Source organism: Hypanus sabinus, chromosome 25 (genome assembly GCF_030144855.1).
Source record: "Hypanus sabinus isolate sHypSab1 chromosome 25, sHypSab1.hap1, whole genome shotgun sequence".
Lineage (NCBI taxonomy): Eukaryota > Metazoa > Chordata > Chondrichthyes > Myliobatiformes > Dasyatidae > Hypanus > Hypanus sabinus.
In genome coordinates this window covers 25,469,321-25,487,971 of record NC_082730.1, presented here as the reverse complement: position 1 = coordinate 25,487,971, position 18,651 = coordinate 25,469,321, and the positions used below count along the sequence as shown (strand labels likewise).

At 42.3% G+C, this 18,651-nt stretch overlaps 1 protein-coding gene across 7 annotated transcripts in view; it reads right to left on the bottom strand.

The window, feature by feature from the left end:
• Positions 1–18,651, bottom strand: part of tfeb (transcription factor EB) — a 158,407-nt gene that overhangs the window by 25,340 nt on the left and 114,416 nt on the right. For all 7 annotated transcript variants that reach the window (XM_059950356.1, XM_059950350.1, XM_059950353.1 and 4 more), the window contains 2 exons: positions 14,434–14,685; positions 14,044–14,139 (listed from right to left, as the gene is read on the bottom strand). In XM_059950356.1, the coding sequence (XP_059806339.1) occupies positions 14,044–14,139; positions 14,434–14,685 (348 nt within the window). The remainder of the gene's footprint in view (positions 1–14,043; positions 14,140–14,433; positions 14,686–18,651) is intronic.

Below are 18,651 nucleotides of genomic sequence, written 5' to 3'. Positions count from 1 at the left end.
TCACAATACTGAATCTGATGGTTAATAAGGTGGATTCAGAGAAAATATATTTAAAAGAGATATCTATTCCACTTCTGGGAGGGGGTGTTAGCAAGTAAACATGGTCACTAATAAATTCAATGTGCAATTAAAGAGAAACACCTTCACATGCAGAATGGTGAGAACAGGAACTCACTATTGCAAAAATAATTAGTACAGATCTATTTAAGGAACAGCTGACTAGGAAAAAATGAAGTTGGAAGATAATGTGTATTGTAAACTCTATCAATGGCTAACTGAGCATGTTACTTGTCCGAAGGAAATATACAAACTTCTGTGGAGTCAATCAGACCTTCAAGCCCTATCTTTCCACCTTTGATGGGGCCCCACCTGCTTTATCAGTTCCAAAAGGATCTTAATCTCCAAACCTGTCTGAAAGCAAACTCTAGATGTGCACTTGACCACAAAAGGCATTAGAATCGATCATTAGAGTAATCAAGGAGTTGGCCCTCAGTAATGTGGTTACACCAAAATACAAATGAGTTTTTATTACAGCTGATTAGCAGATACTTTCAATTCTTAATCCACTCATCAGGAAGATAACATGAACCCATTCAGTATTCATTCACATTAGAAGTCACCAACTCCAAAAAGCACCAAACTGCTTCCTGCAAATACAGTACTTGAACCTATAGTGACTACACTGCTGTAGTTAATCATACACCCTCCAATATCTGTAAAATTGTCTTGTACTATTCCCAGGAACTTCTTACTTTCATTCGCAAGCTTTCAGGAATCTCTTCTTGAATTGCTATTTTGTGTCTGACCTTTACATAGTTTAATCATTCCTTCAATGGCAAGACTGCCTTGTGGGGATAAGGAAACATTCCACATCTCAAGTCTGTACCACTGATAAACAAGTATGTAGACAATCTGAATGTTAACTCCATCAAGGTGTCTTAGCTCTGTATCTCTTCATATCCTTGTGCAATCACCCTCAGTGATCTTCCGGAAGAGACAGTTCTAAATTTCACAGATTTCATGGAGATAATTGAAAGCAGACATCACACCAGTCCCACCACAGAAATTTCAAGTTATTTTCCCTTGTCCTGAACTCCCTTTAGAAGGGAATTTGCATCCATCAGCCCTTCGATTATCCCATATGCCTCCATTATCAGCCCTTTATTTTCTAAGCTGCCTGGAATATAATTCAAGTCAAAGTTCAACTTCAAGGCAATGTTCATACATTACCTGGACATACATTTTCTTGCAGGCATATACATGAAAATAAAGAAATGCAATAGAATTCATGAAAAAACTATACATAAACAAAGTAACACACACAAAATGCTGGAGGAGCTCAGCAGGCTGGCAGCATCTATGGAAAAGAGTAAACAGTCGACCTTTCAGGCCGAGACCCTTCATCAGGGCATAAACGAAGACTGACAAACAACCAATGTACAAAAGAAGACAAATTTCACAAATAAAAAAAGTCTTTGTAATTTAACCCTTTTTTACCTTTATTATTCCTCTCTCAAGTATCACGACCGTAGAATTACTTCTTCCCTATTTGTATTTCAACTGGGAAGAGGAAGCAAACCTGCTCTAGATCCACATGAGGGTCAGTATCTTCGAGGAGAAACAAGTTATGACACAGACTCAGGTCTAAATTTTGCCTGAACTCCATAAAAGATGATGACAAAGCACACGGCAGTGAACTGTAAAAAAGTTCATCCACTACATTCTTTTAAAGCACAGTGCTCCAAGGACAGCTGCAAGAGCATGGTCTTAGGCTGTGATAAGCCATCAGATAACGATTCAGTTTCTCAAAAACTAGGTTAATGTCAGTGTAAATGGTTAGCTAGGTTTATGTCACTGGAAAGAATATTAAGGCAGTCAACTGGATTGGATAGGAAAGAAGTAAACCTTCCTATTGACACTTGGAGTTCTTATCTGTAAAAAGAACTGCTGCATCTGTGTTTGTATGTGCATCTCTCCCTCTTAATTTCTCATCCACTTTTGCTCTCTCTCCTTCAGTCTTTCTGACTGTTTCTGATCACATCTTTGTCTCTATTTCCCTGTCTCACATCTCTCTCTCTCCATCATTCCACTTCTGTTCCCTCTTATGTCCTCCCTCCACTATCGACTTGTCTCTTTTCTGACATTTACCTGTTTTCCTCATTCAGTCCATCTCCACTTAAACCAAGGGCTCCCAAGCACTTTTTTAATGCCACGAATCCCTTACCTATTTGAAGCTTATTGGAAGTTGAAAGGCCTCGATAAGAGTTGATGTGGAGGATGTTTCTCATGGTGGGGGAGTCTCAGACCAGGGGACACAGCCTCAGAATAGACGGGTGTCCTTTTAGAATGGAGATGAGGAGGAACTTCTTTAGCCAGAGAGTGGTGATTCTGTGTAATTTGTTGCCAAAGGCACAGGGAGGCCAAGTCTTCATGTATATTTAAGGCAGAGGTTGATAGACTTTCATGGCATAGAGGGATATGGGGAGAAGGCAAAAGATTAAGGCTGAAAGAAAAAATGAATCAGCCATGATGAAATGGTGGAGTAGACTCTCAATGGGCCAAATGGCCTAAATTTGTTCCAATATCTTGAGGTCTTATTAACCAAGGGGTCCAACCCCTGATTTAAACCTATTTCTTTCATGTTATCTCACTATCAAAATTTCTCTACATCAATATTCCTTCTCTATCTACCTTGTTATCCTCCTGCCTTGTTACCGCTGCCTCTCCAGAGATCTCAGCTTCATTTCCTAATATACAACTACATATAATTTTACCTCCTGTCACCAAATTAATGCTGAAAATGCATTAGCTAATCTCCTCATAGCAAGGTTGCACAAATGGTGATAATAACCAGATGAACTAGCTAATGATGTTGAATAACTATTGGTCAAGACACCAAGGTCATCTCTGCTGCGCTTTTACAATATGATGCCACTGAATATTCACTGGAGAGGACAATATAGTCTAATATTTCATCTGAAAGATAACACCATTAAATGCAACACACCCTCAGCACTTGCAACATCAGCCTAGATTGTGTGTTCATGTCTCTGGAGTGGACTTGAGTACCACAAGCTTCTGACTCAGAGGTGAGTATTTTTCACTGAACTCAAACTGTCGCCTGCATAAATAAGAGAATGGAATTTAAAACAGATAAAAGATCAATACAACACTTATCTATTGTGAAGCCTGCTGCTAAATTATGATCTCATCATACATGTTCCCTAAAGCTGCGCTGTGCTGATAAGGTTTAACTCAGCTGTGGGTCAGTTTCATATGAGCATGCTATATACCTGTTATAAAACCGATGCCTTTGCACAAAGGAAAGCAATGTAAAGACTAGGCACATTCAACAAAATTCAGAAGCATCACTACTTAAAATTTCTAAACACTGACAAAGGAACTGTGCTTCATTATCTATTTGCAGTAGTTACAGATTTAAGCTAGTACTTCAATTGCAGTGAACTCTGGTCTGCCCAACGTGCAAAAGAAAACCAAAAAGATGTTAAATCTCACACTGTGACAGACCAATATGGCTGAGCTGAGTTGGCTAGCGGAGGGGAGGTAAACAAGAGTGTGTGAGGGGGGATAAAATGAAAACAGGCAGAACCAATTTTGAAGAAACACAAAGCAGATTAAAAAAAAGGGTCTCGGCTTGAAATGTCAACAATCTATTCATTTCCGTCAATGCTGCCTGACCTGCCGAGTTCCTCCAACATTTCCAGTATCTGCATATTTTCTCATGTTTAAAATAAAAATCAGATCACAGACAGAAAGAGAGCTGCAGAAAAGAAGTGAAACAGAAAATCATGAAAGAGACACAGAAACCTATCATGAGCAGGGCTGCAGAGAGTGCTAGAAATAAATGGACAGAGGATCACGGTGCTGTTTTCAGACATTAACAGAAACTTCTGAATAGGAACAAAATTGGCATGGAAATATTAAAAACTATGAGGGTGTTAGCTGTTATCTATTTGACAGAAGTCTGGAGCACCTGCAGAATATGAAGGACCTCAAAGGACAAGGAATTCAAAGACTTAACCTTGATAATGCACTCTGAGACTGCACTGTCAGAAATACCCACTGCAATATCTCATTACTGCTTTGCCATCTTACCCGGTGGAACTTGTAAGGGTTTGGTGCCTCAAGGATTGCAACAGTTCTGTCTTGTTCCCTCATGATCTTGTTGTCTTCAGAGACCGGCATTGCTGGGAGACCAGATGTAGTTGCCAAAGACTACAACTAACGTTGGGCAAGCGGAAGAAAGAACTTTAACCTTCACCACCTCCTCCTACCATCTACAAACTCACTGCCTTGCATTCACCCCTACGTCTCCCTTTCAGACGTACAACTTTATTGGGTGAGTAGATGCAGCAGTTAGTTTTTCGTTGAACTTAGCAGTTTGATCACTAACCTCTGGAAGCAACATTGTTAATGTTTACACTAGAGCCTTTCAAAACAAAACCTGGGATTAAGCAAGTCCCTGATTTGTAAGGGGTCAAAGTTTGTGCTGAGTTAATGAGGTTAGAAGTGAGGAACTATGTAAGAAATGCAGGCTCCCCTTTTTATGCCAAGTCCTTTCTCCATAACGTCCTGCAAGCAAGCTTGCTTGAATAACAGGTGACACTTGCAAGAGACCTTTCTACACTGAAAACAAAGCACAACCATTTTTATTCAAGATACAAGATTATTTATCACATCAACATCAAAACATACAGTGAAATGTGTCATTGGTTTTAACAGCTAATGCACCTGAGCTGGGCTGGGGGCAAATGTCGCAAGTGTCACCACACATTCTGGCGCCAACATAGCATACCCACAATTCTGAGCAGAACACAGCCAGCTACAAGACTAGCCCTGTTCCTCCCTCCCACACACGCTTATAAACAGTCCTCTGACAAACCCCACCCCCCCACAAGACAGGACATCTTCTTTGGCCTCCAACAGACTTGGACTCGGACTCCGACACACAGTCACCAGCCCTCAACATTCCTGTTTCTTACTGCCTGTAAAACTGTACCCAAAATGGTCGGCAGTCTGGAAACTATACTCAGCTTGGCCCATACTGAATCTCAACTCTCCACAAGAATCCAGTGAGGAATATGAGACACATTCACATCGTGCTCAGGGAGCAGATGAATTACAAGCCAACAGTGCAGACTTTCTGCAAGAGCAGCTCTTATGTGACTCCTCAAGGCCACTTTCAGTACAAATTGTAGAACACGGAACATATTACAGTACAATACAGGCCCTTTGGCCCATGATGTTGTGCCAACCTTTTAACCTACTCTAAGATTATTTGTAACAAGAAATAATTGTTCCATCATTTTTATATTCTCAGAGTTCAGAACAGCAACAGTGGCTCTGATAATATAGACTTTGGCATATGCCAAAAATAGTATATTTCATAGTCAGAGTAATTCAGGGAGCCTCAACAAATATTCATTTTTAGTTGTGAAACAGCTGGGATAGATGGGTCCCACAGTATTTTTATCAGATAGTTCATGCCTTTGTTGTGTATTCACTGCAGTTTAAAATTAGTCAGAGTACATCATATCACATTTGTGAGATTACACTTAACTGTGGCGATGGTCCCCACACATTCCTTCTCTCTTACATTCGTACTATTTAGATTTTGTTGCAAATTCTTCGGGTCTCTGATGCCAACACCCTGCCCCTCACTTATCCATCCATTTCTCAGTTAAGTTCTCTAATCTTCTAGGCCTCCTATTCATTAATATCTGCTTTATCCTGAGAGAGCCAGCTGGTGGTGTAGTGGCATCAGCATTGGACTTTGAGGTGAGTGGTTCCAGGTTCAAATCCAGCCGGCTCCTTCCACATTTCCACCTGTGCTGGTTTGAGCATCATGCTAGCATCTTGGTTTTGCAAAAGAAATAAAGGTGCTGAAGAAACAGCCCGATATTGTCACAAGGTGTGGCGAGGAACAGCAGCAACATCCTGAGAGAACGGCCAGACAGGGATAATACAAGTAGTGGCAAAGCTGTGGAGATTGTACTAGAGTCCAGAACTTTATTTTATTTTATTTCACTTTTTCATTTTATTGTATTGAGATACAGCGCAGAATAGGCTTCCAACCCTTCGAGCCGTACCGCACATCAGTGCCCTGATTTAATCCTGGCCTAATCACAAGGCAAGTTACAGTGACCAATTAACTACCAATTGCTACATTTTTGGACTGTGGGAGGGAACCAGAGCACCTGGAGGAAACCCACGCGGTCACAGGGAGAACGTACAAAATCATTACAGGCAGCGGCAGGAAATGAACTACCGTGTTGCAGCTTTATTCTTGCTGATGTTAAAGTGCAAGAGACTGCAGCTTGTCCCAGTTCAGAAATCAGCTAATCAGTTCAATGACACAGAGATACTGAAATGGTTAAGGCAGGTGTTGGAAGGGTGAATGGGTGTTGTCAGCCTACACTTAGAAACAGGATGTGACATCGCTGCCGGAAATGCTTCGAATACAGTGAATTTGAGGGAACAAATGCCTTTGACAAAGCTTATGTGATCAACCACATAAAGTACTGCAGAGAGATATTCTTATTCTTCTTAAGCCCATCAGCCATTTGGGGCATAGGCCACCAAGAGGAATGTGACACAGTTCTCTGTTCTGGGCCGATGGAAGGTTAATTGGCCTTGAGCCTTCTGCTTTCACCACACTTCGTATGGCTTCTAGGCAAGGATCTTTCCTCTCCCAGGAATGAGGTCTTTGGAGTTCATTCTGTTGGCACTTCTGTAGCTCTGGGTTTTTACGGGATGGAGTTGCTAGCCCCCTGCCCAAACCTCCTCCTTCCACAGCCGGACTTGGGAGCACCCGTGGCAGAGTTGCAGGGAAGTATTGGAGGATGACAAAGCCTGGTTTACTAGGAGGACAATCACAAATCACCAATGCAGTTCTCTTTTTCGAACAGAACCGTGGATTCCTACAGACCGTTAGAGATACATAAACTGACAATGTATGATGGTGCCCGCAAACATGAGGAAATCCCAACAGGTTTGGCCACCTTTCCACTGTGGCACTGACAATAAATTTAGTAACAAATTGTGTACACTTCAATTTGGCAGCAGTGAGAAACTCAGACAACTGTAACAAGGGTTGGCTGACACAGGCTGGTGACTGCAACACTGAGGCACTGCCTTATACTGAAACCCTGACTAAACTGTTAACTATTTCAGCAGAAGTCCCTCAATCTACAGAAGTGGTCTTATCTAAGGCAGCATAGCAATTGAGACACCCGATCTACAGCCCATTAATAAAGCAGAAAGAAACAGGCAGATGACAAAGAAGGTTATAATGACATTAAAGGATAGTAGCAGTAGGGTCATAGGGTCATACAACACAGGAACAGGTCCTTGGCCCAACTTGCCCATCTGAGTATATTCCCACATTCCCAACTTGGATCCACATCTTTCTAAAGCTTTCCTATCCATTTACTTGTGTGAGTGCCTTTCAAATGTGGTTAATATACTTGCCTCAACCACTTCCTCTAACAGAGGGGTTCCCAAGCTTTTTATATGCTATTGACCCCTAACATTAACTGAGGGGTCCGTAGACCCCAGGTTGGGAACTCCTGCTCTACCGGATCGCTCACACTACCAGATTCAGGAATACTATTTTGTACGACTATCAGACATTTGAACTGATCTGCACAGCCCTAACCCTACCGCAGCAACAGATCACAATGGAGCATCTCTTTTGAACTACCTTGGACTTGACTCTGATTGTGATTTATTTTTGTACCAATGCCTTGTATTTTGACAGCTTTTTTATTTCTCTTCATTGCCTTATATCACTTATGCTTAGAGTCTAGTCTGAATCTGTGATGCTGCTACAAGTAAGTTATTTTATTGAACCTATACCTCACCAACTTGTACATATGACAGTAGGTTCAACTTAAGTTGACTCTAGAGACTGAGGAGGTAATTCAGGCTGACTTGCAATGGCAATATCAAGGGAGTGTTGCACTTTCGGGAAGTGGCCTGATCGAGGGAAGTGCCTGGTGTGAAAAGTGCTAGTCTTTGGCTCGAGAGTCTTCGGCAAGGAGGCTGAGGGGAGATTACGCCAGACAGAATTGCAGAGGGTGAAGACATGACCACTAAGCTGATTCAGTGTGCTACGTGCAAGATGTGGGAGGTCAGGGATACTGATAGTGCCCCCGGCTGCTACAGCTGTGGAAAGTGTGTCCAGATTCAGCTTCTGAAGGAGCATGTTCCAGCACTGAAGAAAGAACTGGATGACCTCAGGTTTAAGGATGCTGTGTTGCCTCCCTGGTGCTAGGATCCAGGACAACACGGACCGATTGCAGGGAATCCTCAAGGGTGAAGGTGAACAGCCGGAAGTGGTAGTGTATGTCGGCACAAATGACATCGGGAAGAAGAGGAAGGACATTCTGCAGCGGGACTTCAGAGAACTCGGAAGAAGGCTGAGAAGCAGGACTTCCAGGGTGGCTATCTCTGGTTTGCTTCCAGTTCCTCGTGCTGGAGAGGGCAGGAACAGGGAGATAATGGATCTGAATGTGTGGCTGAGGAACTGGTTCAGGAAGCAAGGATTTACATTCTTGGACCACTGGGATCTGTTTTGGAGTAGGGATGAATTGTACAAAAGGCACAGGTTTCACCTTAATAGGCGGGGGACCGGCATTCCGGCAGACAGCTTTGCCACTGCAACACGGATGTGTTTAAACTAAGTAGTGGGGGGGGGAGGGGATGAACTGGAAATATAAGGAGGGAGTTAAAGGGAAAGTGAAAATAAGAAAAGTTAAAAAGGACAACAGAATCAATGGAGTAGAAAGCTCAAGAAGAGATCATACAGTATGGCCAAGTGAAATAGGAATTGATATGAAAGGAGAGGGGAGTAACGAATTAAAAGTATTATATATAAATGCATAAAGTATAGGAATAAAGTAGATGAGCTTGAGGCTCAGTTGGAAATTGGCAAGTACGATGTTGTGGGAATAACAGAGACATGGCTTCAAGCAGACAGGGCCTGGGAAATGAATATTCAAGGTTATACATCTTATCAAAAGGACAGATTGACTGACAGAAGGGGTTGGGTAGCTCTGTTGGTGAGGAATGATATTCAGTCCCTTGTGAGGGGGGACATAGAATCAGGGGATGTAGAGTCAGTATGGATAGAACTCAGAAATTCTAAGGGTAGAAAGACCCTAATGGGAGTTATCTACAGGCCCCCAAACAGCAGTCTGGATGTAGGTTTTAAGTTGAATGAAGAGTTAAAATCGGCATGTCGCAAAGGTAATGATACAGTTGTCATGGGGGATTACAACATGCAGGTAGACTGGGAGAATCAGAATAGTGCTGGACCCCAAGAAAAGGAGTTTGTGGAGAGTCTCTGAGATGGATTCTTAGAACAGCTTGTACAGGAGCCTACCAGGGAGAAGGCAATTCTAGATTTAGTGTTGTGCAATGAACCGGATTTGATCAGGGACCTCAAGGTAAAGGAACCATTAGGAGGTAGTGACCATAATATGATATGTTTTAACCTATAATTTCAGAAGAAGGGAAAATTGGATGTGTCAGCATTACTTTCTTTTTTTAAAAAACAGGGAATTATAGACCGGTTAATCTGACGTTAGTGGTGGGAAAGATGCTGGAGTCAATTATAAAAGAGGCAATTACGACACATTTGGATAGCAGTAGAAGGATCAGTCTGAGTCAGCATGGATTTATGAAGGGAAAATCATGCTTGACTAATCTTCTGGAGTTTTTTGAGGATGTAACTATGAAAATGGACAAGGGAGAGCCACCTGGACTTCCAGAAAGCCTTTGATAAAGTCCCACATAGATTAGTGGGCAAAATTAGGGCACACAGTATTGTGGGCAGAGTACTGACATGGATTGAAAATTGGCTGGCTGACAGGAAACAAAGAGTAGCGATTAACGGGTCCCTTTCAGAATGGCAGGTTGTGACCAGTGGAGTACCGCAAGGTTCGGTACTGGGACCGCAGCTGTTTACAATATACATTAATGAGTTAGATGAAGGGATTAAAAGTAACATTAGCAAATTTGCCGATGACACAAAGCTGGGTGGCAGTGTGAAAGTCAGGAGGATGTTATGAGAATGCAGGGTGACTTGGACAGGTTGGGTGAGTGGGCAAATGTATGGCAGATGCAGTTTAATGTGGATAAGTGTGAGGTTATCTACTTTGGTGGCAAGAACAAGAAGGCAGATTACTATCTAAATGGAGTCAAGTTAGGAAAAGGGGAAGTATAACGAGATCTAGGTGTTCTTGTACATCAGTCAATGAAAGCAAGCAAGCAGGTACAGCAGGCAGTGAAGAAAGCTAATGGCATGCTGGCCTTTATAACAAGAGGAATTGAGTACAGGAGTAAAGAGGTCCTTCTGCAGCTGTACAGGGCCCTGGTGAGACCCCACCTGGAATATTGTGTGCAGTTTTGGTCTCCAAATTTGAGGAAGGACATTCTTGCTGTTGAGGGAGTGCAGCGTAGGTTCACAAGGTTAACTCCAGGAATGGCGGGACTGTCATATGTTGAAAGGTTGGAGCGACTGGGCTTGTGTACACTGGAATTTAGAAGAATGAGAGGGGATCTGATTGAAACATATAAGATTATTAAGGGATTGGACACACTGGAGGCAGGAAGCATGTTCCCGCTGATGGGTGAGTCCAGAACTAGAGGCCACAGTTTAAGAATAAGGGGTAGGCCATTTAGAATAGAGACGCGGAAAAACTTTTTCACCCAGAGAGTGGTGGATATGTGGAATGCTCTGCCCCAGAAGGCAGTGGAGGCCGTCTCTGGATGCATTCAAGAGAGAGTTAGATAGAGCTCTTATAGATAGGGGGGTCAAGGGATATGGGGAAAAGGCAGGAATGGGGTACTGATTGTGTATGATCAGCCATGATCACAGTGAATGGTGGTGCTGGCTAGAAGGGCCAAATGGCCTACTCTTGCACCTACTGTCTATTGTCTAGTGCATCAGTAAACAGTGTCCCAGAGGTGCCCTCAGGTAAGGATCCTATGACACAATTTTGCAAAAAGTCAAATTCTTCCCCTCAGCCTTGCTGATAAGAATAGAACACAAAATGAAGAGCTGTATTATAAGTTACATTAATATATTCATGTAATTTGGCCATTCCAAAGCATTTCATGGCCACTAGATCCTGCTGAAGTAGGGCAGTTGTTGAATTGTAGGAATGTAGAAATCAATTTAAATCAAAATAACTGTGGAAAAAAGGATATGATCATTTCATAATTTTATTTATGGAAGATTGCTGTGTCAATGTGGCAACAAGGTTTCCTACTCTATAACAGTGATACCCTTCAAAAGTATTTAACTGCTGTGAAGGGCTTTGGAACATCCTGAGATGGTGAAAGAAACCACATATATAAGAAGATTTTTTTTTCTTTTTGTGCGTTTGGGATTACTAGCAGTACTCTCCTGGCCTCTCGAAGACTACTCTCGGCTCCTTTTGAACTGAACCTCGTCCTTCCCTGTAAAATGACTGCAGGACTTGTCCTTTTATGGAATCCAGTTAAGCTACCTCATGCTGCAGAATCCAAAAACTGATAGGAACTGGGAAACTTTGCTCCTCATCATACAAAACCAAGGCTCCACCACTGTGGCATATAAGGCTGCTAAACAAGACAGGAGCACACGGTATCACAAATAAGGTGCTAGCATGGATAGAAGATTTGTTGATGGGCAGAAAGCTATGAGTAGGAATAAAGGGGACCATTTCTGGTTGGCTGCTGTGACTAGTGGTATTCCCTAAGGGTCAGTACTGGTTTTCTACTTTGCACATTATATGTTAATGACCTGGATGGCTTTGTGGCTAAGTTTCTGGTTGACACAAAGATCAGTAAAATAGCAGGTAGCATTGGAGAAGCAGGTAGTTTGCAGGTAGATTGGGAGATTAGGCAACGAAGTGGCAGATGGAATATAATGTAGGGAAGTGTATGGTCATGTGCTTTGATAGAAGGAATAAAGACATCAATTATTTTTCTAAACGGGGAGGGAATATAAAAACTGGTATTGCAAAGAGATTTAAGAGTCCTCGTGCAGGATTCCCTAAAGATTCACTTCAAGAATCCAGAGTGAAGAAGCCAAATGCAAAGTGGACATTCATTTTGAGAGGATTAGAATATAAAAGAAAGAGTGTAATGCTGAGTATTGATCAGACCACATTTGGAGTATCGTGAAAAGTTCTGGGGCTCCAAATCTAAGGAATGACATCGGAAAGCATCCAGAGGAAGTTTACGAGAATGATTCCAGGGATGAAAGGGTTAACATGTGAGGAATTTTTTTTTCCCCTCCCAGCCTGTACTCACTGGAGTTTAGACGGATGAGGTGGGATCTTATTGAAACCTCCCTACCAAATATTTAAATATTTAAAATATTAGCCTGGACATGGAGAGGAAGTTCCCCTTAGTGGGAGAGTTCAAGACCAAAGGAAACAATATCAGAGCAAAAGGATGTGCCGTTAAAACAGAAATTAGGAGGAGTTTTTTGAGTCACAGTCTGGTGAATCTGTGGAATTCATTGACACTGACAGCTGTGGAAACCAAGTCACTGGGTATATTTAAAGCAGAAGTTGATAGGTTTTTGATTATCAATAATGACAAAGGTGACAGGGAGAAGGGAATAATAAATCAGCCATGATCGAATAGTGGAGCAGACTCGATGGGTCAAATGGCCTAATTCTACTCCTACGTCTTATGGTCCCACTCAGTATGGTCAGTACGACCGAGTATGATCATAAGTACACAGCCCCTCTGGGTGCGCAGACAAGAACAATTAACCAGTTATTTAATTCATGGGTGGCATGGTAGGGTAGCAGCTAGCGTAACTCTATTGCAGCACCAGCGACTCGGGTTCAATTCCCACCGCTGTCTGTAAGGAATGGGTACGTTCTCCACGTGAGTGCGTGGGTTTCCTCTGGCTGCTCTGGTTTTCTCCCACATTCCAAAGGTGTCTGGATTAGGGTTAGTAAATTGTGGGCATGCTATACTGAAGCCAGAAGCAACAGCACATCTTTGAACAGTGTTAGCCTTTGTTGCAAATGATGCACTTCACTGTATGCTTTGATGCTTCAATGTACATGACAAATCAAGCTAATCTGTTTAATCTCAATGTGTCTGCCTCTTAAAAGTCACTTGATCTTTTTTTCATAAAGCAGCATCAATTGCAACTAAATGGATGGGAAACATGCCAAAAATCCTCACAGGTAAAAAAATTAGTCTCCGCTTGATATCAGCAGAGTCTACCTAATATTTCAAGTCTTATTGTGTTCATTTTCACAGCACTGCATTTGTCAATGTGGAGCAGAGAGTGAGTTTGTAAATCTGGCGGGAGCAAAGGATGTTGGGATCATGAGGGTAGAGTGTCATGGGAGAAGTGGCAGAGAAGGATGCTAGGGACGGAAGTTGGCACAGGTGCAGGCAAACCCAGCCCCAAGACACCAGGCAAGGTCATTTGATTCCAAACAATTGGTTTATTGATCATTGCTGGAAGTCTCACTAAAGCTTGCTGCTCCCTTCCCACTTTCAGTCCACAATAAAGATGCATATTAGAATCAGGTATATCATCACTCGCATCTGTCATGAAATTAGTTTATTTTGTGACAGGAGCACAATGCAATACATAAATTACAAAAGACTTAGGCTCCCTAACTATATCTATATATGTCTAAGACTTTCGCACAGTACTGCATTTAAAGCAAAATCCCATTGCAGCAGATTAATCTTCCGGCACAACTTTAATTTCAATTGGTCAATTAACATCAAACTTAGTCTTTGCTCAACTTTACTGAAAATTGGTTGGAGGACTGGCTGGGAGGAATCCATCAGCTGCATCCATTCACCCAATTAAGCTCAATGTTGTAACCAGTTCCCAAGCCTTCAAAAAATACACTTTGCAGTTATTTCAGCATCAAGTGCAGAGGCTGGGAATTAATCATTTATAAAAGATCTGGTTTTTTTTTAAGATCTTATTCTCAAGTGCATCTCTCCCAGTCCTGCAAAGGAGTGATTACCATTTTGGAGACTTACTGTATTTGGCATCTGAACAATGGGGTCCCTGTAGCCAAGAACATCATCATTGTAGCTGGATTCCAGGCTAATTATATCTTCAATTACTTCACTCATCTAAATAAAGAGAATTAACAACATGGTAAATGTACCTTCAGTATACCATTTCTGCATATATAATACTGGATAACAGTTTGACAGTAAAACCCTGTCAAAATGAAACTAAGGTAGGGTAGAGTACATAATTGGGAAATATACAATTGAGCTGTAAAAGGTGATTAAGTTGGTAAGCAGGTTAGAGAGTGCGTGGTTGTGTAAGGATTCCATAATAGGGAATGGGGGAGGTTTCATCATTTCATCATTTTAGATTTTCTTACTTGGAAAATCTGTTTGATATCACATAATCTGTACCTCTTGTTCTGAATTGCAGCCAATGTTCAACATAGCCATGGGGCTATTAGGGGCACTGTTTCCAGTGGAGCCAGACAGTCCATGATCATTCCTCAAGCCAGGCGAGATGGTTGAAGGTTGAGGAGAGTGTGAGTGCCCCAGGGACTGAATAGCCATCTTGTTGCCATAGTTGGAGGAGAGAAACTGCTTCAATTGTTGCCTCTGCGATTGCTGGATGTGGTACTTGGTGGGGTTCTCCAAGTGGGTCTCAACCTATGGGCAATGGAGAAGCATATTTTTGTTAGCACGCTTGAATCCTGCTGAACGCAGAGCTTTCCTAGGTAAACATTTTGCAAATAATGTAACTTTAGTAACATGAGGCATACATGACCAACTATGTTAAATTCGGAACCAAAGAGACACTGCAGATGCTGGAAATGCTCACAAGATGCTGGAGGAACTCAGCAAGTAGGGCACCAACTATGGAGGAGATAAACAGTCAACATTTTCGGCTCAGACCATTCATAAGGATGCACTGAATCTGGCTCGCACCTCAACAACATGGTGGAGTTGGAATAAATTCACTTTGCAAACTTAACAGACTTCAGACCTTTCTCATCAAGATGCATAGGCGTAATTTAAAAATTTCACATCCTGGACATCTCCTTCAAACTGGAAGATTATATCCTCCTGGTTCACTGGACCCGGAAACAGATTAGTTGCCCCACTTTATTAATCTAGACATCAGATGCTACTTGGCTGAACGAGTGGATGCTGTGGGAGGAGAGAAAAGCAGGGTAGAGGAATGAAAAGGGGTGGGTCTTATGATGTCAACTGGATGTGGAAGTGGAGTGGGGAAGATAATACCCACTGCAAAAACTGCAAGGGTGGGAAAAGGGAGAGGCAGGTACCCAGTCAAATTACCTGAAGCGGTGGGGATGGGTCCTTGGCATTAAAAGATTAGCTTTATTTGTCACATACACATCGAAACATTGAAACATACATTGAAACGTTTAGTTTGCGTCAACGATGTGCTGGGGGCAAGAGTTGCCACACTTCCAGCGCCAACATAGTACACCCACAACTTACTAACCACCCCTGTGTCTCTGGAATATGGGAAGAAACTGGTGCACCTGGAGAAAACCCACACGGCCATAGGGTGAACATACAAACTCCTTACAGACAGCAGTGGATTTGAACCTGGGTTGTTGGCACTGTAAAGGATTATGCTAACCCCTACGCTATCTTGCCATGCACGGGGAGAGGAGTTCCATCTTACAGGGTAGTTTTCTGATTTCAAGAGGTGACTATAATCAGCGTGTAAAGTACACATCGATCTGGCTGATGGGTCTGATTGCATGCAATGTGGGACGAGTTCTCTTTAGAGTAACACATGGCAGCACTCTCCGTTCTCCCAGCTCTGAATCAGCATTTGTACATGCATTTGACTCTCCATCAGCCAGATTTCCCAAGGCCCAAGTATCCAAATAGCCAGAATTAGAGATGGAACAGAGATAATATCTGAGTACACAGCCTCAATGAAATGTTTAAAGGAGTGACCTGCCACCTAAGAACGTGCCTTTCTCCAAACCACCCGTCGACTGCAATTAAAACTGGAAATGCAGGGTGTCAAAAAAATTCAACATTCAAGACTGTTTATTGCCAATCGACAGTATGCAAGCGTAATGGAGAACAATATGTTTGTTACTCTGGTCTCAATGCAGCATTAAAAAAACACAATAAGTATAACGAACATAATAAAACATTATAAATATAAGTATATAAGATTAGCTTATATACATAGCCTGATTTCTGTCCATAAGGTCACTTTGATAGGAAATGATATAGTACGGGTGGTGCTGGGTGTGTGGTGGGGTGGCTTAATGGGTGGAAGCACCAGAGAGCTTCTCCCAGCCCATCAGTGAAGCAGTTTTCTTCCTTTTCTACTGTCTCTACTTTACTTTTCAAGATGGCTGGGGTCCTGTCAGAGTCTGTGATCTACAGTGGCAATCAAACCATAGTTCTGCACGCCGGCGTCTTCCCATTCCTGGAGCTATGTCCAGGTTGCCTGATTATTTGCAGGTGCCACCTACTTCGGGAAGCGGCCCTGTGGATACGAGTTTTCATTACAGTGGTGAACTGAAGTGTCGTGGAGAGCCGTTTCATGGGGACAGCAAGAACAGCTGTCAGAGGCCTCTGAACTGAGGTGATTTTTTTCTCTCTCTCTCTCTCTCCTCCCCCCCCCCCCTCTCCCTCTCCCTCTCCCTCTCCCTCTCTCATGAGTTACAGTTTGTAGCCGATTCTCGAGCCAGGAACTCAAAATAAAAAGCAATGCTTCAGAATGTGACTGTAACATCAAAACAGCAACTGTTTGTCTCCCATCTCATTCTGGAAGGGTCATATCTGTCTCTCCCTTGTTAGTAAGAGTGAGTCTAAGAGTTGTCGTACTATTGGAATGAACAGTTAGTTTTTAAGTACTATAGACCATGGTCTCTCTTCGGGGGCTTTGCTGTTGCTTGTACGGTGGGTGGTGGGAATGCTGATGCTTTATGCTCAAATAAGTGTGTGGGGGGGTTGCTGCTGCTTGTGCAATTAGAGAGGGCAGAGGGGGTTTGGAGTTCTTGTATTTTTGTTCTCTGTAATTCGTTCTTTGGGGTTTTTCTCCTGTTTTGAGGCTGTCTGCAGAGAGTAAGAATTTCAGGCTGTATATTGTACACATTTTCTGATATTAAATGGAACTTTGAACCACTGGAGGTGTTGGTCTGCCTGACAGCTTGGGGAAGTATCTGTTTTTGAGTCTGGTGCTCCAGGCATGGATGTCCCGTAGCCTCTTCCCTGACTCTTAACTCAGCATGTAGAAAGTTACAGAGAGCGAGCTATCACCTGAGTTCAGAGGCCTCTGACAGCTGCTCTTGTTATCCCGATGAAACGGCTCTCCACAACACTTCAGCTTGCAACAGTAATGAAAACTCGTGTCCACAGGGCCGCGTCCCAAAGGGTGGGATTCTTCATAATATTGCTTTAATATATATTTATACATGACATGAAGGGGCTGAGTTCTGAACTTATTTTTATTTCAAAAGGTTTAACATTTAAAAGATTTAACATCCTGTCCTGCAAGAAAATGAGTGAGAGTTAAGTTACCTCCCCTTCTGCTTTTTTGAATCATGTGTTCCCCTAATTTTCTCAATCCTCAAAGCACAAGTTTCAAGCTGGCATTTGTGATTGAACTGAAAGGGTCACTATCTCACAGCCAGCTGTGTGGCAGTCACTCAGAAATATAATAGCTTTGAACAACTTGTAAATAGAAACATGACCAAAATGTGTGTCCGTCACAAGACACGCGTGACGGCTCTCCTCTCCCTATTCCGTGACATTTTCCACTTTCTCTTCTCTATTTTGCTGAAGCTTTTGCCTCTCTTGCTAGGCTGCACGGGTTGTAGGATGTACAAATGTTTCTTACGGCCAAAGTGTACCAGGTGTTCCGAATTAGTGCTTCTTCAGTGAATCAGTGCAAAGTGCCCTAAAATTTCACTGAGATTTATGATAAATGTAAAGGCTTTCTTCCTTCCTAAGACTGCATCAACTAGAGACATCACACTACAGCCCATTGCCAAATCTGCTGCAATGGTTCAGCTTCAATCTCAATTATCAGCATTTTTCTCTTCCCACAGCTGCTACCTGGCCCCACATTTTCTGTTTGTATTTTGCATTTCCAGCAGTTTTTGTTTTATCTTCATTGAAGCAAATGGCAGCAAGAGTAGGATTAGTCCCCCATAACTGCTCTGCCATTCACTATTATTTGTTAGCTGGTTCAGCACAACTTTGTGGGCTGAAAGGGCCTGTTCTTGCGCTGTACGGTTCTATGTTCTGTGTTCTACCTCTTACTCCAGTGTCTCTCACAAGCCCTTAGATTAAGTACTTAGTATGTTATATATTCCCTTAATGTGCAAACATCTATTATTCTCCACCTTGGATATATTCAGCAACTAATCCTTCAGAGTTCTCTAGAGTCCAGAGATTTACTACAATCTTGGTGAAATATTTTGCTCAATATTTTCCTGAATGGTCAACTCCTTATTTTGAGAGTATGGTCCTGGTTTTAGACATAGTTGTAAGAAGCTAAATTCAAATAGCAGAGAAATGGGCCTTTCCAGCAATTACATCCACACCAACCTTAATGCCCACAAAAACAAACACAATTTGCACTGATTAGTTCTAAATCCTCCCCTAGATAAC